This window comes from Hemicordylus capensis, chromosome 1 (genome assembly GCF_027244095.1).
Source record: "Hemicordylus capensis ecotype Gifberg chromosome 1, rHemCap1.1.pri, whole genome shotgun sequence".
Classification (NCBI taxonomy): domain Eukaryota; kingdom Metazoa; phylum Chordata; class Lepidosauria; order Squamata; family Cordylidae; genus Hemicordylus; species Hemicordylus capensis.
In genome coordinates this window covers 82951838-82977358 of record NC_069657.1, presented here as the reverse complement: position 1 = coordinate 82977358, position 25521 = coordinate 82951838, and the positions used below count along the sequence as shown (strand labels likewise).

Genomic DNA, 25521 nt, shown 5'->3' with positions numbered 1-25521 from the left:
CGTTTTCCGGTCCCCCGTGACACTGTGGCCGGAAATGTGCGCCATTCTCTCTTGTTCCCTTAGTGTCGCTAAGTGTGCTTGAATATCAGTTCCCCATAGTAGAGCTATCGGAAGTAGTGCCTGGGCTAATGTGGTCGTCACAGTGAAGCTTTTTGATCCGAGAAGGAGGGAACCGACGTGGCTGAGTTTGGGAGGCGGAGCTGAGGTGATGGAAGGGGCGGGGGGAGACCCGAGTGCAGACGCAGCTGGATGGCAGGGGCAGCCCGGAGCTCCCCGGTGTCACACGGTAATGAACGAGCCCCCGGTCGGGGTTGGGGTCTTCCCTGGGTGGAAAGCAGCCTGCCTTCTAGCTTGGGGATGCGGGAACCTCACTTCCTCGAGCCGGGACCGAGGGCTGCCGGGGGGCAAAGCACGGCCGGGATTTGAGCGGCAGAGGGGAGTGCAGAGGGAGGTGCAATCAGTACTCAGTCAGTGCTTGGGCAACAGCAGCACCAACACTTCATCCCGGCATTTAGGGCTGAACTTTCTAGTCATGCCGCAGATGGGGTTCTTGTTGCTTGGGGCGCATGTCACTTTGTTCCACCTTTAATCGTTTGCAGTTGTTGCATTTAGCTCCATTATTTCTGTCGGTAGTCCGCGCCTCCTCTTCTTTTCTAAATGTATTGGGCTTCTGATATAGTGACCGTGAGTTCCGTAGACTGCTTGTGGCTTGTTGAAATTAGCGATACATGCTTTCCGCAGGCGGCTAGTCAGATCAACGTTCTAGTGTTCTCTTCTCGGGAAGGGGAATGGCTACTGGTCTCCAGACACTTTGGTCTGTGTATGCCCTCATAAAGTTACTATTACACATTAGATCAGTGTGGGAAAATGTCTAAATCAGCCTTGTATCCAATCACTTTTCACTTCTCTAGCCTGAATAATCACCTACCCCCTTACCTTTGGGTGGATGAAATTGCTAGTAGATAGGATTTAAATCAATAGGAACTGGAAGAAATAAACTAATGTACAGCCCACTCCTATGCATGTTTACTTGAAAGTTTATTTTAACAGCTCATATAAGTGTGTGTAAGATTGCAAGCCTAGACATTGCCACAGTGTGCCCCTTAACATTTGTAGTCTTATTTTTACATCAGTGTAGTAGCTTCTTTTAGCCAACCCTAGCTGGCAGTTTAAACATATTTTGTGAAGAGAATATATTAAAGGCAAATTAATGGCTTGTCATATGGAGGAAACTGTTATAAGAATAAATTTAAAGCGGACTTCACGTGCTATGTGTTTGGTGAGTATTGGCCATTCAAAGTTGAGCTTTTGCCAATGGTAGGATAATGGGCTAGGCAGAATTGGTCCAACAATAAGCCTAATTAGCTAAGGTATAAAAATCATATACCTTATGTTGACTTGAATCCTTCTAAAATATAGTAACAGCAAGCATGGAAGCCAAGAAGGAAAAAATGTGAATGGTATAGGATGCTTTGCTGTGAAGTTTCAGCAGAGAAATTGTTTGGTAAGATTTTTCAAAAGGAGAAGTATAATGGAAAATCTGCCTTGAGGTTAATGAAGGACACACAATGCTGAAAGGTCTGTGATTATCCATATCCCTTAGGTAGTCGCCTCATACTGACATGCGGGCAGCACAAATATCTCATTTTACATAGTGACTGGTAGATAATTCAGTCCTCTTTCAACCAGAAGCAAATTCACCTGTTGCTTGCCTTACTGTATTTCTGAAAAGTGTAGCTTCATCATGGCATGTGGTGGTGTGTTAATTTCATACCTGTTTCTTTTTAGGAAGATTGAGACTTAAGCAGTTGTGAATGGTGTGGATAACATGGATAGAGAGAACCCTTTCTCCCTCTCTCATAACTCTGGAACTTCTCAGACAATAACTCAGACAATAAAATAAAATTGATTGGCAAAAGACTGATCAATCGATCGATCGATCGATTGATTGATTGATTGAAAAGACTGGACGGACAGAAAAAAGCTCTTCACACACACATACTTCATGAACTTCACTGCCACAGTGGTCACAACCACTACCTTACAGGGTTTTAATATAGGGTTAGACAGTGTAATGATAGATTAATCAATGGCTAATAGCCACTTTCAGTCAGGCAGTCAATCAATCAATCTTTATTTCGGTCTCAGAACATCACAAGGTAAAAGGAGCATGTAACAGGTGGTATTAGAAGCGATTAACAGCAGATAGAAGTGATAGAGTCTATGCCTGTTAGCATGAAGACCATAAGGTTACTGTGAAATTACTATAAGGTTAAAAACTATGAATGTCTGTAAAAAGTGATAAAAGGAGCTGTGAAATTGCTAAAACAGTAACATGTGACCATGGAGTCACGGTAGGGCTAAAATCTATGAGACACTGTTGAAAGTTAGATGCTATGAGCCATAAATTGCTGCAGAGCTAAAATCTGTAAGACAATGTCTATGAAATATTAAAAGATTAACTGAGACTTTAAAAGCGGTAGGGCTGAATGACCGAAGAAGTTAGTTCTTGCTTGCAATCAGAGCCCAGCAAATTCTGCATGGTATGTGATAGATGGATTACAGTCTGAGAGTAATAGGGCGATGTAATATTGGCCTGAGTGTCCTGATGACCTGTCTAGTAGTGGGAGAATAAGGGTGTTTGGTACATCTGCATAGAACAGGCAGAGAAGGAAGGCAAGCTCAACTTGTCCCGAGTTGCAGGGGCACAGACATTCTGGGAAAGGGATCTTCCTTCAAGAACAGCTGTGTGAAGGGTTTTCACAGTGAGCCAGGGTAAAGGCCCTTCTGTGGTTAGGTATTTCTAGCTATGTAAGGCAGTGGTTCCCAACCTGGGTTCCTCCAGATGTTGCAGAACCACAACTCCCAGCACCCCCTATTGTAGCTGGGGGTACTGGGAGCTGTAGTTCAGCAACATCTGGTGGAACCCAGGTTGGGAACCACTGGTGTAAGGTATACAGCAGCTGTTGTTATGTACCTTAGACTTTCTGAAAGAGGAGAGTTCAGGGACCTGTCTAAGTTGGTTTGGCATTCTGCGTCTATTATGCACTCTTTGATCAGTGTTTTGGCCCACTAAAACCCAAGGAAAGGTGGAGAGGGGACAATCCAAGTAAGGATAGCTGTCCAGCAATGTTGAGGGGGCTAGGCCCATTGGGAGGAGGGGTAGTCTCAGGCAGTAGTTGAGTATGGACAGCCAGACTTTGGCCTCCAGTCATAGAGCGGCATTTGAGACATAATAGGGGACTTAGATTGGATGAGCTCTAGAGGGGCAAACCTGCAAAAGAGGCCAAGCTGGACGCTGTATAGAAGTTGTGCCATTGACTTAGCTTCAAGTAGCTTAAGGGCTATGGGTATGTATTGGCCCCTTTTTGATCAGAAGAATTTTAGAATGGCATGGCAATGGCGCTTCTCTGGGTGTTTTGGGCAACATGGCCGCCAGGTCTTCCTAGTCCCAGAAGCGTGGAAAACCACCCCCAGGTATTTGAAGCATGATGAGACCTGGTCGATGTCATTCCTATTTATACGCCAGGAGTGTGACCTAGATCTCTTAGTGAAGACCACAGTTTTGGTTTTTGTGGTAATTGATTTCCATTTGGTCTTCCTTGCAGTGTTGGAAGAGGGCCCTCAGTGCTCTTTTAAGTCCTATAGGGGTCCTTGAGAGGATTGTTGTGTCGCCAGCATAGAGCAAGATGAAGATCTGTTTCTCTGCCAGCTTCGGGGGGTGGAGGTTTGGGTGGTTTAGGTGGCCCACCATGTCATTTATGTAGAGGTTGAACAGGAGCATTGAACCTCCATGTTCAGAAGCAGTGTATCTGAATACCAGGTGCTAGTAGCAAGCAAACAACAGGAGAGGACTATTATCTTCATGTCCTGTTTGTGGGTTTCCCAGAGGCACTTAGTTGGCCACCCTGGGATGCTGGGGCTGAATAATGAAATATTGATCAGTGGTTATGGGGTAGGGGGGTTGTTTTAGGAGTTTGCTCCTGCCCTTGACAAGCAAAACCAGAACATATGGTGCAAAATAACAATTATGGAATATATTATACAAAAATTGTGTTCAATGCCTAGAGATACACACATCAGGCAGTATATAAACACACACAGCATGCATGCATACATACATACTAATACATACATACATACTAATACATACATACATACAATAAAACAAGATAATTCCTCATGTAGATTTTGGATTGCCTGGCTGCAGATTTTTTTATTTTGTTTTAAAAAGCATAGAATACAAAGCTGCTACCTATGGTGTCTTGTGCATCTAGTTACAAAAATGCTAGTTGAGGATGCAGTGATGTTGACATCTGATGTTGCTTTCTTGACAGAGTATTGGGTTAGCCCAGCTCATGCATGGTCTTCTTGAGTAGTCTTGAACTCAAACGCTTTCATCCCATTTTCACTTGGGATGACACATTACAAAGTTAAAAGTAGTATCAAATCGTGATAATCATATTTCCTATAATATAGATGGGCATGTGCTTTGGTCAGAGAGCTTGCCTTTGTGATGGAGGAGGTTCTGGATGGGGCATTCCTTTGGGAGAGATCCTGGGAGTGGAAAATCCCCAGGAGAGATGCTGCAAATTTCACAGTGATACAGCTACTGTGACTGGGAGCTGTGAAGCCTTGTAGCTGTTGGCAGAAGGTCAGGATTTCCAATAGGAATCCAGGCACTTACTGCTGGGCTCATGAAATAGCTCTGGAAGAGAGTTTGCTCGTTGCTATTTCCATTTCCGTTGCGGGGGGATAAGATTACATTTTGTCTGTGGCCACTTGCATAATTAGAGACGAGCCATGGGCTTCCAGGGAAATATGCCTATAATTTTTTTTTATTTTTGTTTAAAGAGTGGCACAGTGGTAACACAGGAGTCTGGAAAAAATGCTGAAGCAGTGTGGCCAGAAAGGGTAAAGCTGCTGGCTGTCGAGTTGATGGCAGAAGCAGATGACGCTGACTGTGCTGCATAAAACTGACTGGTTGAAGAGCGGAGTTAGTCTTTCCAGGTGCCTTGGAGAAAAGCCACTTCTAGAACAGAATGGAAATACTGTGTAGCAGTTTCAGAAATGTCCCGTGTAAACATTCTGATCTATTTCTCCCTGCCTTCTCTTTTGGACTCTGTGCAAGTTTACATTTCAAGCAGTGTTCACTGCCGAAATTGCAAGAGACTGGAATGGGATTAGATCTTTCAACTAGAGAGACCCGCAGACTGTGGTGGTATTAAGTTATCTAACATCACCAGCAACAGCTGAAAAGTCCCTATATCTTTCCTGTTGTCCTGTTTTCCTTCTCCTTCTAGGGAAAATCTTAGCTGTATCCTCCACCCCCCACCTCCCCCACCCCTGGCTGTACTGCAGGAGCTCTTTGCAGTTAGGATAAGATGTCTCCCGGGAATACAGCTGTTCTCCAGCAAACAGCCTCCGCTTTGCTCTGACACTTCTGTCTCTAGTGCTCCAGTTGGGAATACACCCTGAGTCAGGTTTTCCCAGTCCTGAAGTCATGACCTCCAACATAGTCCCTGGGAATTAAGAAAGGGTCACAAGCCTAGGTCTTTTTTTGGCATTTAAAATTGCTTTATTGGGTTGCTGCAAACTCAGATTTCTGAGCTTATTCAGGGGATTTCTAGGGCTGGTTAACACACATATGCATGTATACATAACTTGATTCAACATTTGGTGACTCATAGTTCAATAGCTGAGCTTTCTGCATTTAAAAGCATTGGGTTTGAGTTGTTGCAAGGCGATATGGTAGTTCTGCCCATGGTGTCTTATCCGTTATTCATACATGCACGGACAAGGCATCACTTGATGCGGTCATGATTAATGGATGAACATACATATGTAAACTGGCCCTGAGCTATATGTGTGTAACTGAGGTCTGATGGTCCTGTGGGGATGCCACTGGAAATGACTCCTCTGCAATGAACATTTCCAGGCCCAGTCCTGACATATAGAACTACTGGCTGCCTCTGCTCCACACTCCTAGCAACTGCTTGCCGGGGCATAGAAATGTCCAACATGATGGTGGCGATCCAAGCAGAATGCAGTTCTGTCCATGGTGGCTGGTGCAGGGATCACTTGGTTTTGGCAGCGTATCTGAGGGAGGTGTAATCTATGCTATGTAAACACACAACATTGTGACTACTTGGTGAAAAGAACCCTTGCGGGTGAGGGCAGGGGGAGTCTTACTTCAACAAAAAGATAGCACTGTGCCAATCACTGAAATGTACATGCTATGCTCCTAGGTTCTTAACAGGCACCCAGCAAATATCTAGGAGTCTGTCAGCATTGGAATTCCCCGTGCTTGTAGATTAAGAACATAAGCATTGTTTGCTAACTTTTTCGGACCTATAGTCATCTCCAAAAGTGGCAGGGTTGTCACTCAGTGATAGAGCATCTGCTTTGCATCAGGAGATCCTAGGTTCATATCCTGGGATCTCCATATGAGGCTGGGAAAGGCTCCTACCTGATACCTTGGAGAGCCACTGCCAGTCAGTGTAGAGTCTGTAGACAGTAGTGAGCCAGATGGACCAATGGTCTGACTCAGCATAAGGCAGCTTCCGATGTTGCTATTAGATGAAAAGTCCACCTAATCCCACTTTCTGTCTGCAAAAGTGGCTGGTCAGATGGTTCTGAGAAACATAGACATGACAGCAACCCTCTGGGGTTTGTCCCTGGCACCTGGCAATCAGGGAGTGTGCCGCCTGGGAATGTGCAAGTTCCATTTTTAGCTGTGAAGGGAGACAGCCCTTGATAGCAACCCATCCACCATCAGCTTGTCAAATCCTTTTTAACAACCATCTTCCTGGAGGAGAAGTCTGTCAAAGACTATTAGTCATATAGCTAAAAGCGGTAGTTCCATGTTTCATTCCACTGCTGAACCACAGAGTAGGGGAGTCCATGTGGTGGTGGTGGGGTGTCAAAGGATCTGATGAGTTGTGGGGAAATTCTGCATCCTTCAGTGCTGCAGAGAGTGTTGCTCACACTGGCTTGGCTTTTATGTAGATGGTTTTGCACATATTTATTTGTTTGTTTAATCTGTAGACTGCCCCAAACTTCCATCTCTGGGCAGTTTACAAAATAAACAGATTGAAAATGAAAACCTTAAAACAAACACAATTTAAAACCACAGTCCAGTTAAAAAGCTTGGGTGAAATGACACCCAAGAGACTTTTAGAAGTCTTTAGAGACTTTTTAAAAAGTTGTCAGAGCTGGGGAGGCTCTTATTTCAGCAGGGAGCACATTCCAGAGTTTCAGGGCAGCAGCAGAGAAGGCCTGTCCCTGTGTGGCCACCAGGGATGCTGGTGGCATCTGCAGACGAACCTATGTTGTGCAATGGGCAGGAGATCCCTGTGGGCTGAACTTCAGGTGTTGTATATTAGGCAGGACTCCTGTTAGCTGAAGGCACTCAGAAAGTCCCATGCAGACTCAACCTAGAAGGGCTTAAAGTAACATTGTGCCGTCGAGTCAGTGTCGACTCCTGGCAACCACAGAGCCACGTGGTTTTCTTTGGTAGAATGCAGGAGGGGTTTACCATTGCTATCATCCCGCGCATTACGAGATGATGCCTTTCAGCAGTGTCTTCCTATATCTCTGCTGCCCTATATAGGTGTTTCCCATAGCCTGGGAAACATACCAGCGGGGATTCAAACCAGCAACCTCTTGTTCCCTAGGGTTGCTTATATTATCCAACGGGGGATGTAGGCAGGGTTTTGGTGCCACAGATATCCTGGGTTTCATTGTTTGTCACTGATGCCATAGGTTCCCCCCACCCCAATTAGCTGGCACTGATAAGGGGCCCCTGTTTCTGTTTCTAAGATTCAAAAGAGTCTTGCTCATGCATTTCTCTTTGGGATTCTAATATTTCTTGCTGAGTTGGGGCAGTGCAACTTGGGCGAGAGTTCTGGTTTGCAGCAGAGCTCTCAATTTTGTGAGCTTTTCATAAGGGGTCCTTGCAGTCACACAGCCACTTGAGGATTGTTTGTGCTTGGCCAGAAATGTCACTGCATCAAGGGTGAAATGCTTGTGATGACAACTTTTATTGTTGTCAGTTACATGTCCAGCTGCTGCATTCATAGAACATGCGTCCTCATTAAACCATTTGTGCCCTGCCCTATTAGGAAATGACTTCTTAGAGTTATGCATGCGGTAGGCTCAGCTTCTGCCACTGAGACTCTGCCTTGCATGGCAATTGCTTTGGCGTGGAAGTTGTTGCCATGCTCTCCAAATGCTTACCTTGTTGTGAAGGCTAGCTGTGGTTCTCACCCCACCCTCATTTGCTGTGGCCACCTTCTGGGTTGGGTGGGGGGGTGTATTTCTGGTGAAAACTGCAGCCTCCTTACAAAAGAGAAGGCTGTCTCTGGCAATCTGTCTCCTAGGGAGAGTGCCATAGCTCTGTGATTCCTAAATCAGCCTTGCAAGCAAGAGTACAAGTTACTAGTCCACAAGCATTTCATTTGCTTGCTTGCCCATGTGTACCTGGGACATGTTAATCATCAGTGTAACGGCTTGAAAGAAAGATACTGTGAAAATGTTTTAAAGAAGATTGGGAAGCTTTCTTACTTTACTTAAAGAACTATTTTTCTAACATGGACCTTTCAGCAGGGTTTGAAATTTAGTATCACAGCAGGTTGGGGTAGGGTAAAATCGAATTGTAAGGCGGAGTATATATGTTTTGTAATATTATAGTAATGGCTTATATGTATAAGCGGGAAGTCAACATTTACTTAATTAAGTGTAACCTGATTGTTAAGATATTGTAAAAATCAATAAAATTTTAAAATGGCAAAAGAAAGATACTGTAACTCTCTTCCAAATTACAAAAGGTTTCCCTGCCTGGAGGAGATTCTTATGTCCCCCAGGCAAATATTATTTACAAACTCCTCCTGAATCGCTGAAGCTGGTGTAGTGGTGTAGTGGAGAGTATTGGCCTTGGACCACCCAAAAAGGGGTATATATGGTCCCCCTCGCCCTTTCAATAAGTCAGTATAAGAATGAGTGGAAGTAGAGGCACTTTTCATCCCCCCCCCCATTTCTTTGGGTTTTTTTTATTTTTTAATTTTATTTTTACATTTATATCCCGTTCTTCCTCCAAGGAACCCAGAGCGGTGCACTACATACTTGAGTTTCTCTTTCACAACAACCCTGTGAAGTACCGTAGGTTAGGCTGAGAGAGAAGTGACTGGCCCAGAGTCACCCAGCTAGTATCATGGCTGAATGGGGATTTGAACGCGGGTCTCCCCGGTCCTAGTCCGGCACTCTAACTACTACACCACACTGTCTCTTTTTAAAAGAAGAATCAAATCCTTACTCCCATCCTGAAGTAAAAATTAGGAAGGCTGAATGGGAGCAGGGGCGGGGGGGGGGGGAGTGCTCTGAGATATAAATGATCTTCATTGTGTAGGGTGGGAGCATCCAAGAGTCCCGATGTCAACTGCTCATCTTTTCTCTCTCCCTTCCAGGGATTAGCCAGCCAGGCTGAGACTGTGCAGTGATGATGGGGGAAAGGCTGCTTCCTCATGGACCCCTCTCCTTCTTGTTGCTCGCTGTTGCCTGCCAGGCCCACGATCTTCCACTGGCCCAAGCTGCCAGTGGGGCTAGCCCTCTGTGTGAAAAAGAGGCAAAGTCCTGGGGGTCCATATTCAGCGAGGAATGCCTGGATGCCTGGGTTTGTTCTCTGATTGGTTCGGTTGTGGTTGGGCTGAGCGGGGTTCTTCCCCTGCTGATAATTCCGCTTGAGACGGGAGCAGCTCTGAATTCAGAAGGTGGGTCAACTCTTTGATATAGGCTCCTTGATGAACCTGACTTCCTTTCCCCGCTGAATTTCTCAGTTGGTGATTGCTGGGGATAGCACGTACTTTTTTCATGCAGGAGCTGGATTCCTACTTGTGACCAAGACAGGCTGCCTACTGAAATGCAGACACAGTCCCCTCTGTTCAGTCATTACATGAGGACTGCTGGTCTTGTGGTCGCAAGCATGACTTGTCCCCCTAGCTAAGCAGGGTCTGCCCTGGTTGCATTTGAATGGGAAACCACATGTGAGCACTCGTAAGTTATTCCCCTCAGGGGATGGAGCCGCTCTGGGAAGAGCAGAAGGTTCCAAGTTCCCTCCCTGGCTTCTCCAAGATAGGGCTGAGAGAGATTCCTGACTGCAACCTTGGAGAAGCTGCTGCCAGTCTGTGTAGACAATACTGAGCTAGATGGACCTATGGTCAGACTCAGTATAAGGCAGCTTCCTATGTTCCTCTTATGAAGCAAAAGTAGGCAAGACCATCACTAATTTTTTTCCAGTAAACCACCTAGAGCAGGGATTCTCAACGTGTGGGTCCCCAGATGTAATTGGACTTCAACTCCCATAATTCCCAACCAAAGGCCACTGGGGTTGGGGATTATGGGAGTTGAAGTCCAGTAACATCTGGGGACCCACACGTTGAGAATCCCTGGCCTAGAGCCTTTGGAATCAGGCAGTATATACATTGAATGAATGAATGAATGATAATGATTAATTATCCTAAGCCACTTTGGAAGGGCGGTATAAAAATCGAATGAACAAATAAATAAACAAACTACCTTGAGGAGGTACAAACAGTATTCCATTCGCTGGTTATCCTAAAAGAGGACCTTCACTCCCTTGTAAACCTAAATTTCACACCACACTGTGTGGAAAGAAGTGGAGTTCTGCATACATTAAGCAAATGTGCACATACCTTAGTATGTTGTGTCATTTACTTCCATTAGCTATGGCAAAGATTTAAACAGAACGGTTTTGTGGTCAGAACAGCTTGCTGACAATTGGAGATCCTACAGGAATCCTGCCACCCACATGCACACAAACACAAACACAGAGCCTTTGAGTTGTCACCAGTCTACCCATATTCTGTCAAAGCTATCTTTGCATCCATAAGGGCTAGAGACACTTGCTTTAAAAAAGAGAGAGAATGAAAGGAGGCTACTGACTCTTGTACCAGTTTGTGTGTTTGTGCAATACTTGCTTGGAACCGTGGAATGCACACAGCCCTGATTTATTCTCAAGGGACTATACCAGCATGTAACCACTTGCCTTCCAACACCCAGCATTTCCTGTTCCCAGGGGTGCAGTTGCCAAGTGCCGCCCCCCCCCATGGCAGGGGCCGCTTAGTCATTAGTGCAGTTGGCTTCCCAGTCTCTGCTTTTTCTTGGGGTGTCTTCTGCACTCCGCGTCATGTGCTGTAGCAGCAGACTGTGTGCCTACGAAGGTACCATATGGATGTCCCTTTAGGTTTTATTATTATTATTTATTTACATTTATATCCTGCTCTTCCTCCAAGGAGCCCAGAGCAGTATACTACATACTCGAGTTTCTCCTCACAACAACCCTGTAAAGTAGGTTAGGCTGAGAGAGAAGAGACTGGCCCAGAGTCACCCAGCAAGTCTCATGGCTGAATGGGGATTTGAACTCGAGTCTCCCCGGTCCTAGTCCAGCACTCTAACCACTGCACCATGCTGGCTCTCTTTTTCTCATGAGTAGCTAGCAGGATGAGACCAAACCTTGCAATGATTGACTAACTTTTGTCTTTCAGAGGGATCCCATCGAATGAAGCAGCTGCTGAGTTTTGCAATTGGTGGGCTCCTGGGAAATGTGTTTCTCCACCTACTCCCCGAAGCCTGGGCCTACACTTGCAGTGCCACTGAAGGTAACACCTGGAACTGTACAAATGCTCCGAAATGAGCTCAGGGCACTGACTGCTGTGGCCTGCTTTGTCTGTTTCCATGCATCTGCACTGATGATGGGGAGTTCCCCTTGAGATCTCTTGTTGCCTTCTTAGTAGGGGCCCCCTGGGTGCCAGTGGTGGCACCAGGAAAAAAATGGAGGTGGGCACAGAAGGGGCATTTCTGGGGGGTTGAGCTGTGTCCCACATATTAGATTTCTCAGACAGAAATATGGGGGGACCGACGTCTGAAGAGGTGCTTACCCTTCTTGCCACCCTTGCTGGATGCTGGAAATTATTTGTCCTCTACTTTGTGCTGAAATAACTTTTTAGAATGATCAGTCTCCTTCCTAAATTAGGCTGGAAGATGGACTGGCCTGCCTTTTATGTTCTGAAAGGAGGAAACAAGCTGGCTGTGCTTGATATTATCTGCAGAAGCAACAGAGAAAACTAGGGAGAAAATTAGCACAGTGGTCTTTATTCCTGAATCGCAAGTAATCGCCCCTCTGCACGTCAGCAACCTTGGGAGAGGAGAGATACTGTGCCACAAAGCCCTATAATTTGCTGCCTAATTAATAAAGGGAAGAGCTTCTCTGAGTCTGCAGTGCTGCAGAACAGCCCGTAGGAGCAGCACCTGGCCTTGTCTGCCTTGACACCAAGAATTGCAGGCATGTTTTCTGTTCTGAAAATGTCACCTGGGATGACTCTTGGACTGTGTCTTCATTTTCCTTGTTAGCCTTTCTCCTTGGATCACAGGATTGTCCTGCCTCTTGCATGCCTCTCCTTTTTGCTTACCTGCAGGCAGTTTGAACTAGGTTGTGAAGCTGACTGTAACCCTAATTAGAAGCAACATTTTGTGTCCTTGGGCTAAGAAATTGCCAGGGTGTGGCAGAAGGATGAATTACCTTTCCAAGTGGCAGGTCTTCATGCCTGTACATGCAGTTTAGACAGGCTAGCTTTGGAAATTGCAGTGATAAACATGTATGGTTGTAGCCAGAGCTGTATATTTCTCTGTATCCAAGAAATTCCCATTTTGCATATAGACTAAAGCATGCCAAGTCAATGGGTTTGTCGTCTTCTAAAATTTGGGTGTCTAAATCAACATTTTGACACAAGAACTGGATTGGCAGGGGTCCAGGTGGGCGAGGAAGTCCAGGACAAGAAGAGGGTGGAGTTGGATAAGGAGTGCGGTCAGGGAGACAGAGAATAATTAGGAAAGAAAGCTATTCAAAGCTCAGAAGCCCCTCCCTGTGATTAATGGAAGCCAGCTCTCTGGTTCGTCAGTCTGTGCTACAGATTCAGCGTCTATTTCCACGATGCAGCTCCTGTTTCCGCTACAAGGAGAGCAGGTTTTTGTTTTCGTTTTTTTGTAAAGGCAGGCTGAGGTTTTTAGATGATCAACTTTCAGGCCAGCGACAAGTTTCTAGACATGTGTATTATACTCCACTCAACCTTTCTTTATAATCTGTTGTGATCAAACCTAAGGGATAAAAGTTCCAAGTGGTTCTTCCACTACAGAAGGTAGCTTGGTGTTCTCATTTTTCAGTCTGTGTTGCCTGTGAAAGCTCCAGTTACACTGTATCAGTTAGTCTCCAAGGCATGGGTGGGTTGGCTTCAGTCTCTTCCTTAAAAAAAAAAAAAAAAAGTACTTTGGTACTTTTTGTTTTTTTTAAAAAGTACTTTGGTAGTTTAGAAAATATATTTTTTAAAAACTTGAATCTCATGGCCTCCTGCTGTGTTTCACATTTACAAAGCAAGAGTGCATACTTTGGATCTTTTATACAGAGAAGTTAACCTTAATTGTTAAGTGAAGTCATTACATAAGAACAGCTCTGCTGGATCATGCCCAAGGCCCATCTAGTCCAGCATCCTGTTTCGCACAGTGGCCCACCAGATGTCACTGGAAGCCACAGGCAGGAGTTGAGGGCATGCCCTCTCTCCTGCTGTTACTCCCCTGCAACTGGTACTCGGAGGCATCCTGCCTTTGAGGCTTGAGGTGGCCTATAGCCCTCCAACTAGTAGCTATTGATAGACCTCTCCTCCATGAAATTATCCAAACTCTTCTTAAAGCCATCCAGGCTGTTGGCTGTCACCACATCTTGTGGCAGAGAATTCCACAAGTTGATTATGCATTGTGTGAAAAAGTACTTCCGTTTGTTGGTCCTAAATTTCTGGCCATCAGTTTCATGGGATGACCCTTGGTTCTAGTGCTATGTGAGGGGTGTGTGTGTGGATTTCTCTCTATCCACTTTCTCTATACCATGCATGATTTTGTAGACCTCTATCATGTTGTCTACAGTTGTCTTTTTTCTAAACTAAAAAGCTCCACATGCTGTAGTCTTGCCTCACAAGGAAGGTGCTCTAGGCCCCTGATCATCCTGGTTGCCCTCTTCTGCACCTTTTCCACACACTTGTTGACACTCTCAAAGAATTCCAAAAGGTTTGAGGGGCAAGATTTCCCTTTGCAGAAGCCGTGCTGGTTCACTCCCAGCAGGGCCTGTTCTTCTGTGTGCTTTACAATTTTATCCTTGAGGATGCTTTCCATCAATTTGCTTGGAATGGACATTAAGCTGACCGGCCTATAACTTCCTGGATCGCCCCTGGATCCCTTTTTGAAAATCGGTGTTATATTTGCTACTTCCAGTCCTCTGGTACAGAGCATGATTGTAGGGATAAGTTATATATTTTTTTCAAGGAGGTCGGCAGTTTCACATTTGAGTTCTTTGAAGACTCCTGGATGGATGCTGTCTGGCCCTGGCGATTTGCTAGTCTTCCATTTTTCCAGACAGTTTAGAACATCAACTCTTGTCACTGCTATCTGACTCAGTTCTTTAGCCTCCATCCCCGAAAAGCCTGGTTCTGACTGTGCACTCTTGCTTAAGAATATATGCCTTGCTGGGACTAGTCCAGTATTCTGTACTGTAAGTATTTCCTATTGTGGTGGTACGGGGTTAGTCATGACAGTAGCCCTTATTCCTTTCCTAAACCAGCTAGTCTGTGGACTAGCAACAATTAAGATGGAGACCATCCCTCCTTCCTCTGCCTGAATGTGACATTGTGGGTGAGGAGTGCTCTGGGTCAACATGCCAGTCACCCACTGTAGTGCTAAGACACCTGGGAAAAGCTGAATTAATAATAATAATAATAATAATAATAATAATGAGGTACCTTAGATGACAACTACTGCCACTGCCACCACACTCTTGCTTCCGCATAGCTTTTTTAAAAATCAAAGATGCATGATGAGCTGTTGGACTCTTACTTTACACCAGCAGATAGACTTGGCTGCACTCTTAATTTTTGGGATGTGGTGGGCCTGAAGTTTACATGTCTGGAGCCCATTTTGCTTTTTGTGCCAGTGTCACAGTGAGGGGTTCTCTGCAGGATCTGCTTATGTTTGATGTGTCATAGGGTGGGAGGAAACAGCCCCAGGGGCTCATGACTTTCAGGGATATAACAGGAATTGTATGCTTTACCTCCTCCCCCCACCTTTCCTCCAGGAGAAGGACAGAGCTTCCAGCAACAGAAGCTTCTGGGGCTCTGGGTGATAATTGGCTTGCTGACCTTCCTGAGTCTGCAGAAGCTGTTCCCAGACAGTGAAATGCAAGAATGTTCCAACTTGGTGAGTGGATGATGAAAAGGCACAGGGGCCCAGTTTGGACATGGCACGGGCTGCTGCCATTTTGTCTTGCAACGGTTGCCTGGAACCTAACTTCCCGTCCCTCCCAATGGGTTTCTTAGAGAATCCAAAGGAAAGGCACAAACATAGGAAGCTGCCTTCTACCAAGCCAGACCATTAGTCCATCTAGCTCAGTATTGTCTACACTTGATGGGCAGCAGATCTCCAGGATCTCTACTTGGAGATGCAAGAGATTGAACCTGGGATCTTTGTTTGTTTGTTTTCTATACCACCCTTCCAAAAATGGCTCAGGGTGGTTAATCTTCTGCATATAAAGCAGGTGTTCTACCTCTGAGCTATAGCCCCCTCCCTGAAGCTGGGTTGGACAGTATGAAGGGACTGAGAAAGGTTTCCAGGCTACTGTTGGTTGATCATGGAAAAATAACAGCCAGTTCTTTGTGTTTTAGGTCCATGATTCCAAAGCAGCTGCTAAAAAGATTCCAAATGGGAGCAGCTTCTCTGTACGGGAGGCAGCCAATCCAGTGCAAAGAACGAAGTTGGGTACAGCTCAGTGTAACGGTTCTTCTCGCTCATCTTCACTACCAGCCCAGAAAATAAAGGTAAATGACTTGCTGACAGACTGTGGGAGTACATAGGCTGGCTTCATAATGGAGAAGAAAGTGAATGTCACTTGAAAGGAGGCTCCAGGTCTTCCTGAGAGGGAAGAAAGCAGTGTCCAAAAGGATAGCCACTTCCAGCTCTTAGGTCAGGTGGAAGACAAGTACTTTACTGTTACAGTTCCTAGGATGCTGCCGTACGCTGAGTCAGACTATTGAACCAGGTCCGCCTAGTCTTCCCTAACTGGCAGCAGCCTTCCGATGTCCACAGCAAAGGCCTTTCATCCAGGATTGAACCTGGGACGTTGTGAATGCAAATCATATGTTCTGGCCCCAGCTCCACCTTGATATCCTACTAGCTTGTCCCCACCCTTTCAGGATCTTTCAAGCAGACAGCCTATGCCTGAATTCTGGCCATTTTCTTAGATGATGAGCCCTTTCTCACAATCGGTGAGAAAGGGCTCGAGGGGAAGCAGGGAGGGAGGCTGCTAGCACTTCCCTCCCGCAGACAATCCTTCTTCTCTTCCTGAGAAGAGATCCGCCCAACCACACGATGGCCTGTAGCTGCTGGCAACGCAGGGGGTCGGGGGATGGGAAGTGGCGCCCCACCCCCGAAACTCCCCTCATGCACTGTGGAAATGAGTGGTGCATTGTGGGGATTCTCTTGATGCTGGCCTTGGACCCTGCAAGCAGCCGGGGCTGGCAGACAACCAAATCAAAAAATGAGGTTAAGAGAGCCCCGCTGTGGCAGCGATGGCGGCTTGCCTCCTGCTGTTTCTCGTGAGCAGCCAAGAGCGGTGCCTTGGCTGCCTTAGCCCGCTCTTACCTGCTCGTGACAACAGCCTCAATGGTTTCAGTTGTTAAAAAACCAACTCCTCCCTATCTGTGAAATGAATACAAGTGCAACACTCTTAAAAATGCAGCAACTGTTTTCCGGGTCAGGAGAGGAGAGTTAAACTGCACCCACGAAAGGGTGAGCACAGGTTCAATCTGTCTTTCTGGTGTCTGGTAATGCCCACTCTTCAGAATCTGCTTGTAGAAACTTGGTAACCCCATTCACTGAGTCATTAGACTTTTAAAGCAAATTCCTGGGGACTCTCCTTTAAGTCAATGATGCTGTCTTCATCATTAATCATATTCATAAGTCTAACTGTTTGTTTGTTTGTTTGTTTGTTTGTTTAACATATTTTTATACTGGCCAAAATGTACATCTCTGGGCAGTTTACAACATAAACTTCCTTGACATTTTTTTTTTTTAAAAAGCACTCTTTGTAAATGTTGTGACAGTACCCTGTCTGTGGTCTTCTGTGGGTTCCTTGATTTTTCTTTTGCTCTTTGCTCTAGATCAGTGGATACCTCAATCTTTTGGCCAACACGATAGACAACTTTACACATGGCTTGGCGGTGGCAGCCAGCTTCCTGGTCAGCAGAAAGGTAAGGCTCCTTTTTAGAGGGCTTGTCTTGGGTCTTCCATGACATTCAGATGCAAGAAGCTGGTGTTAAAAGTGAATAGGAGCAATTCTGTTCTACTCTCAGTGATCAGATTTTTCTAACCACTTCAGTCTAACCATCCGATATGGTGCATTGGGAGCCATGTCCTGTGATCTGCTGCTAAAAGCCCCTGAGCCACTGAAGCTTTTTCTATTGTCTGTGGGGTTCCAGTTATTGCAACTGCTCTGAAAGCTGAAACCACACTGATAATTGTGCAGAAAAGTTCACAATCTCTTTTACTCCAATGCAAACCTTTCTGTGCTGCACTTGAAGTCCTGTGGAACCATCCAGTCTGTCTTAACCAGTTTCTGTCACTGGCTACAGGTTGGGCTCCTGACCACCATGGCGATCCTTCTGCATGAAATACCCCATGAGGTGAGCAGGGCCTTTATTATGTTTACTGGGAAATTGCATGGACATTTTATCCTTTTGGGAGCTCTTGTTTGTCTGAAGGGGTACCTGTATTTATTGCCTTCTACCTGTTTTCCCAAGTAGTGAGAAGTTTGAGAGGTAGCGCTGTTTGAGGGATGATTCCCCCTGTGGATGAGAAAATACTGGAGACTTTTAGTAATATTTTTATTATCTGCAAATACAGAAGTAAAGCAGAGGCAAGCAGACTACAATGAGAGATACGCATGAACTGAGGTTCATGCCCCAGTTCGAAGCTGAACTGGTTTGTGCTGCCACCAAACCAGTTTGGCAGTTCAAGTGCAGCGCTGGGGTTGGGGGCGGCGAGCAGGACCCTTAAAAGTGAGTATAGCAGGTCCTTCCCTGCTTCCCTGCTGCTCCATTCAGCTTCCCGCTGTGGCAGTGTTTTCCTCAACAGCCCAGACATGACGCTGGCATGCACATGGCCTCCGTGTATGTACGGATGCCATTTGTATGGTCAGCATGGTGTTGCTGAGACATCTCTGTCTTCACTGTCACATCAAATCCTGGAAGAGAATCCCTTCTCGCCAATCATCAGCTTGGAAGAGCTGCTTCCTTCTATGAGGCTGGAATGTAGGAGTTTACTTGCTGTGCTCCTTGTCCTGACCCATCCTTATGTTAACTCTGAGGCCAGGAATGTTAGAATTAGTTCGCTATTCAGGAAGGAGTCATAGAGATGGCACAATGGGAAAAGATCTAGGAGTCCCTTGCTTTGGGACTACTTTCTACTTTGATGAAGTACTGCTGAACTCTCTCTTTGGTTCCCATTGTGTGTTTCCATAGATGGGAGACTTTGCCATCCTCCTGCGTGCTGGGTTTGATCGCTGGAGCGCAGCCAAATTGCAGCTCTCCACAGCCCTAGGAGGGATTCTAGGAGCTTGCTTTGCAATTTGTGCTCAGTCACCTAAAGGGTCAGGTAAGAGTCTTAGAATGAGCTGGTCTTGCGGTAGCGGGCATGAATGGTCTCCTCTGCTGCTTGGTTTGCATTTGGATGGGTGATTACATGTGAGGACTGTCTGCTGTAATATATTACTCTTAGGGGGTGGGGCCATTGCTCAGTGGTAGAGCATATGCTTGCATGCATGCAGAGGGACCCTGGTTCACTCCCCGGCATCTCAAGGCAGGTGAGAGAAACTCCTGCCTGAAACCTTGGAGAGTTGCTGCCAGTCAGTGTAGATCAGTGGTTCCCAACCAAGGTTCCTCCAGATGTTGCTGAACTACAACTTCCAGCATCCCTAGATTCAATTTATTATGGCTGAGGATGCTAGGAGTTGTAGTTCAGCAACATCTGGAGGAACCCTGGTTGGGAACCAGGGATTCTCAATGTTGGGTCCCCAGATTTTTTTGGACTCAGCTCCCATAATCTCCAGCCCCAGTGGGCTTTGGTTGGGGATTATGGGAGTTGAAGTCCAATAACATCTGGGGACCCAACACTGAGAATCCCTGGTGTAGACAATACTGAGCTAGATGGACCAATGGTCTCACTCGGTATAAGACAGTTTCCTGGGTTCCTATGTATGTGCCTAATGCAGAGGCAGCTGGTGCGAGGCCTGATATTAATCCCCTTTGTGACTTAATTTGCCCAGTCACTTCTGTTCTGCCACTTACCTCTTGGTCACTACTGTACTTCTCACTGTCCATGCAGGGGAAACCATAGCTTGGATTCTCCCATTTACTTCTGGGGGATTTTTGTACATCGCCTTGGTCAATGTCGTGCCTGATCTCCTGGAAGAGAAGAATCCCTGGTAAGTGTCTCCATCATGGCTGGTCGTGAGGAAAAATTTAAGAAGTTGAAAAAACAAAGTGCCCTGTGGCACTGCCAAGGCTAACAAATATATTGTGACACAAGCTTTCGTGGGTCACAGTTCATTTCGTCAGATGCATGCTCTTCAGCTTATTAAAGAATAGCTTTTAAAATGCACAGAATAAGGAAAGGTGAGAAACTTGAGAAAACTGCAGAAGACTTAAGATAGTTTGGCTTATTAATTAGTCAAACAACAAAGAACGTTAATTCTTTTTCCTTGCTTTTTTGTCTCACTGCATTCTTCTGTGTCAGTCTTTGTGCTCCTGATTAACTTAACAGGGGCAATTTTTCTGCAAAATATAGAAGGCCTTTTAAAAGAGGGGAGGGGGAGGGAGTGGGGAATGGAGGGAGAGGGGGAGAGAGAGCCATGTACCTGAGGAAGAATCCTCATTGTATGGGCATTGTGCTCAGGATTTAATTAGTGGATTAATATGCCACTTAAGTGATACAGATTTGTAACACAAAGGTTTAGAGACACAGCATTGAGCTTTTGCTGCTGTAAATGTGATCCACTTGTGCAACCCAAAGCTTGCACAAGTAGATAGATCAGTATAGGATTTCCCTCAAGCAAAGTGGTGATTGAGCACACTCAGAACATTCAGCCTGATCTCTAGCCTTCCTTACTCTCTCAACTAGTCTAGTGGGAAACAAACCAACCCTGTTCAGAAAAAGCAGCACAATATCCAAAGGAACGAAGCAACCGCCTTCAGGGTGTATCAACCTGCAATCTTGCTGTTCTAAAGTCCTTAATCCAATCAAACTTACATCCATAGTTGGCATTCCTGGTTAGGCAGCCCCAGCCTTTGACTGAGGCCTTTGTCAGGTTCCCTCTTCTGTTGGCTGCCATGCAGGCCTCCTCTCGGGAAAGGGAAGGGAAGAGGCTGCTTGCCAGAGGCAGCAACGAGCTGGGTCCTGCAAATTCCAGCCTGGCGTATTAGTAAAATAAAGGTCAAGTGTGCTGTCGGGTTGGTGTCGATTCCTGGCGACCAAAGAGCCCTGTGGTTGTCTTTGGTAGAATGCAGGAGGGGTTTACCCTCCTCCTCCCATGCAGTATGATGCCTTTCAGCACCTTTGCTGCTGCCCAGTATAGATGTTCCCCATAGTCTGGAAAACATACCAGCAGGGATTCAAAAAGGGCAACCTCTGGCTTGCTAAGTCAAGTCATTTCCCCGCTGCGCCATTACAATCCTCCAAACTAGGACTGCACAACTTCAGCCCTCCAACTGTTGGACCACAACTTCCATTCTCCTCAGCCACAGTGGCCAACAGTCAGGGATGATGGGAGTTGTAGGCCAATAACAGCTGGAAGGCTGAAGTTGTGCAGCTTTGCTCTAGACCAGGGATTCTCAACATGTGGGTCCCCAGATATAATTGGACTTCAACTCCCATAATTCCCAACCAAAGACCACTGGGGCTGGGGATTATGGGAGTTGAAGTCCAATAACATCTGAGGACCCACATGTTGAGAAACCTTGCTCTAGACTACTTGCCCAGGAAGGAAATCATTCCTGTGTCCGGTCTGTACTTCTGGGTTGACTTTTCAATCCTCATGTTTGTGTAACGGAAGGAAATCCCTATTTTTGAACTCCAGAAGGCTGTGTTAAGTCAGTCTCTCTCTCTCTCTCTCTCTCTCTCTCTCTCTCTCTCTCTCTCTCTCTCTCTCTCACTCACACACACACACACACACACACACACACACACACACACACACACACACACGTCTTGCAGCCCCTTAACAGTTGACAGATTAATTATGGCATAAGCTTTTGTGGACTTCATCAGAGATGCATGGTCCAGGCTTGCTGCCCTGAAGGTCTTTTTGGTGCAAAGGTGGGGTAAAAGTGCACAGATCAACAAACAGGGTGCCTGATCTTCATCTTCCCCTTGTCCAGGAACTCGGTGCAACAAGTCCTCCTCCTGTGCACTGGCATCGTCGTCATGGTGCTTCTCTCCTTCACGACAGAGTGACTCCTGCTCAGTCAGGCTGCCTTTTGCTGCTTCCCAAAGCTGCCTTCCTTCTGAACGGTTACCAAGCAATAAGGGACACCATTGGATTTTTCTTCACTCCGTACCTGTGGAGCCAGCTGCTGCTATGCGAGACCAATGAGGGAAGCAAGATGTGTTGGGAATAGTGGACTCCATGTCTTGTTTCTAAAACATCACGCGTTTCCAAAATGTCGAGGAAAGAGAGTGGTTTCTTTAAAAAGAAAAAGAAAAAGGCAAAGCAAAACATTAAGTATATATATATTTTAGGAAAAAAGCAGCGGTGGAAAGAGGAACTGCTTTTGAGAGACTGGATAGTGCTGCTGCTTAGACTTGCTTGAGCAAAACTCCAGAGTGGAATAAAAGGCCAGATCTTGGCACCTAGGTAAAGGTGAAAGAATTCTCTTCTCTCCTGGGCTCCAAGACCTGGAAAAAGGTGCTCTAAATATCAGCCAAAGACCAGCTTATTTCATACAGCTTTACTGTACAAAGGGGACAGAGTCTGCTCCTGCCTGATCCTCTTCCTCTTCCTCCTCCTAGTAACTGAAGGTGCTGCTGAACTGAGCAAGGTCTTCTTCGGGTTCATTTTGGTGTAAGGGTGATGTTGAAATCAGGATTCCCCAGGGGCTGTCCCAAGACATATTGCTGCCTGAGGCAAAGGACATTACGACACCCCCGTCCCAATCTGCTTAGCCCCCCCCCCCCGTCCCAATCTGCTTAGCATCCTCGGGCCATGCTGCTGAGGTGGTAGTCGTATGCCAGCTAGCCAGGCATTTGTGGCAGGGGTATTGCTAGCCCAAGTCAAGCAAGTGGAGAAGAGGTGCACCCCAGCTGGGTAAAGAGGGAGAAAGGAACCGCATGCCCTAGAGGGCAAGGAAGGGCAGCAGCCTGTGGTGGTAGGACCCAGCACTTACTCCCACTATACCCATCTCTCCGGCTGAGGCTATCACCTGCCTTATGGAAGGGTCGCCCTGGGATTCACATTGGAAGCTGATGCAGCCATAATTCTCTGTCCCTGTTTATAGCTGCACATCTTAAACTGGGAAGAGCTTCTTCTTTCAGATCATAAGGTGCTTGAATAGCAGGTTCAGTCACTGTGGTTGTGCCACAGTTCCTGTGCCACATTTCCATGGGCTCACTTGGCAGCCTATTTGAGGAGGGAGATGTGACTTGCTAAAGGGTGGCTAAGAGGAAACATGGAGGTAGAGGGGACAGAACTGAGCACACCAAGGCTGCACAAGAAGCAGGGCATGCTCAGGGGCTTGCTCGGACCTTTGAGGAAGAAAAGCAGGAAAAGGGTCTGGGGAAATTGTAGGTGCTTGTTGGGATAGGAGGAGGAGATATGGCCTCTTTATTATGATCAGGGCTATGTATATTCTGTGCTACTAAAAAAAGAAAATCCAATCTTGTGCTAAGGGATTGCGTTTGGCAACCTATACAAACTGTGTGAAATTTGCTTATTTCATCTTTTATCCTGCTTCTGCTGGTCCTCAGGATGGGTCAAGAGCTATGCAAGGACACTGAAGCCTCACTTGGACTCAAGGAAATGTTGCTCAGGTGCACAGAGTGAAACTATTTTGAAAAATGGGTTCTGTTCTGCTCATCAGTGTTTTTTTAATTTCCTGGCTCAGTTCTGGTTCAGACGAAGACTTTAAAAAGTAGTTTGGTAACCAGTTCAAACACTTTGAATCAGTTTAGATATATTTTATGCAGAATATTATTACACCTTTGCTTTCAGTGCAACTTTATAAAATGAATAGAATAATTATTTCACTTGAGAAAAAAGTATTTATTTTTTAAAACCTCTCTCTGGAATTTTAAGGAGTTCTCTACCTACTGAATACATACCACAGGATACAGAACAAGAAAATAAAGCAATCCTATAGTTGAAATCCAGCTGCCTGACCACTGAATCACTTACTGTACTTTGAACTGGTTGCCACTTTTCTTGTTTCAGTGTTCGGTTCAGGGTTCAAGAGATTTTAGGTTCGAGGTCAGTCCTGGTTTGCTGAGAAAGCCCTCTCTCTGAACCAGCTTTTGGGTTCAGGTTCAGTTTGACTCCCCTCCCCACACATGGGAGGTGGAAATGCCTTGCCCTGGTTTCTGAGATTTTGCCAGACACTTTCATGCCAATCTCTGTAACGTTTAAGAGCTGGAGAGTTGCATTTAAAATGACATCTGCTTTAAAAACAACATGTTCTATTCTTTCTGTATTGTCATGATGCCATCCCAGAGCCAAGTCCTACGCACAGCCCTGGTCATGACTAGGCCTCTCAAGTGAAGTGTCTTCGGAATAGCTTTGGCAGCTTGGTGCACTATCTTCCAAATCAGTCTAAAAGTTCCCTGACTCTGGAAATGGGCAGCCTCTGCTGTGACGTATCTGCTCCCTGTGGCCTTTCTTCAGTTTATAAAGGCTTTCCTGTTTGGTTGAGTTGCACCAATTGCAGCCCATCCTCTGAACTAATGTCAGCAGACCTAGAACAAACAGGTTAAAGCTGCATGCTGATGCTAGTAAGTGGGTGTAGATTTCTGCCCACTTTTCCTTAAAGACACTAGGAGGACATAACAGCAGCCCTGCTGGAGCAGGCCCAAGGCCTACCTAGCCCAGCATCCTGTTTCACACAGTGGTCCACCAGATGCCTCTGAGAAGCCCACAGGCAAGAGGACATCAGCTACTGGTGAACAGCGAACATCAGCACAAGTTTGTGCTGTTTTCCCATGTCATCTCTTAAATTAAGATGCAGCTTATTGTGGCTGTTTCTGGCACAGCTAGTGTGTTATGAAAGGAGATGGGAAGGAGCACTGATGTAGCAGTGTCAATAGACTGGGCTCTGGCTCCTTCTGTGTCAGGGCATGAGTAGCTAAATTAGTTCTGCAGTTCTTGGGCAGGCTCACAAATCTGACTGCCCCAAGTTGCCGCATGGAGCCAGCATCTTGCCAACAGGCACACAGACCCAGGCGTGAGCCAAGTGCCCCCTCTCTGCGATGATCTTTATACAAACATAATGTATCATCTGCACTGTATGATTGTGTTGGTTAGGGGAAGTTTTCAGAAATGATGTCTTTCCTAAGTCATTTGACGTAACAAGGCTACTAAAAAAGGTGACTGTTGTCACTGTGTTCTGGCGGGCACAAGCTTCTCCCGGACCCCCCACTTCCCCATCCAAGTCAACTCTTTGCTTGATTTCAGTGGTATTAGGCAGAGGGCGACAAAGGAACGATTCCTTGCAGGGTGTTTTCTTTCTTTCCTGGTGTCCCTTATGGATTCCTTAAGAATAAATTACATGAGCAATCTATATTACTTGGTGAGATAAAAGTGAACTCTGCCCACCAAGCATGTTTGCTTTATCCTCCATTGTATTTACACTGTAAACTTGCACTGGCTGTACTACTTTGACTTTCATTACTTCCCCCAAAGAATCCTGGGAGTTGTAGTTTGGGTGCTTTGGTTTGGTCAGGGTGCTTTGGTTTGGTTTGGTTTAGTTTATTTTGGTTTCAGGTGCTGAAATTTTTTTGTGAGAAACAGAAAAATCTAAGCACCATTCTGAGGGCTACCTAGAGACATGGAATGACACTTAAACCGGTTTAAGTCAGTAGTGTAGACATATCTTTCATTGCAGATGGGGAGGCTTAAACCATTTCTGTTCTATCTTTGCAAGTTTTCGTGTGACAAAAAGTTTGAGAATTTCTGTTGTAGGATGAGGACAAATGGGTTCAGACTGAAATAGATTTTGGTCAGGATATGCCTTCACTTCTCAGAGATTGCAGTCCCCAGATTAATTGCCTGGGAATCCTCAGTGAAATCTAAAGGTGGGTGTCAGTTGGGACTATCTCCTCTGGCTGCAGTTCCTGAGGTGACTGTGTATTGTCTCCACACTGATGCACAAC

General features: G+C 45.9%; 1 protein-coding gene across 2 annotated transcripts; it reads left to right on the top strand.

The window, feature by feature from the left end:
* The first annotated feature begins 94 nt into the window (after positions 1–94).
* On the top strand, positions 95–23529 carry SLC39A13 (solute carrier family 39 member 13). Of its 2 annotated transcripts, none has more exons than XM_053260815.1 (10): positions 95–205; positions 9465–9767; positions 11562–11675; positions 15191–15312; positions 15777–15929; positions 17271–17360; positions 17742–17792; positions 18630–18762; positions 19492–19591; positions 21543–23529. In XM_053260815.1, the coding sequence occupies exons 2-10, from the start codon at positions 9497–9499 to the stop codon at positions 21616–21618; spliced, it is 1110 nt and encodes a 369-aa protein (XP_053116790.1). In that variant the 5' UTR covers positions 95–205; positions 9465–9496; the 3' UTR covers positions 21619–23529. The 2 variants fall into 2 exon arrangements, with proteins under 2 accessions (XP_053116790.1, XP_053116698.1); XM_053260723.1 differs by having other exon boundaries at positions 113–286.
* Positions 23530–25521: the final 1992 nt, after the last annotated feature.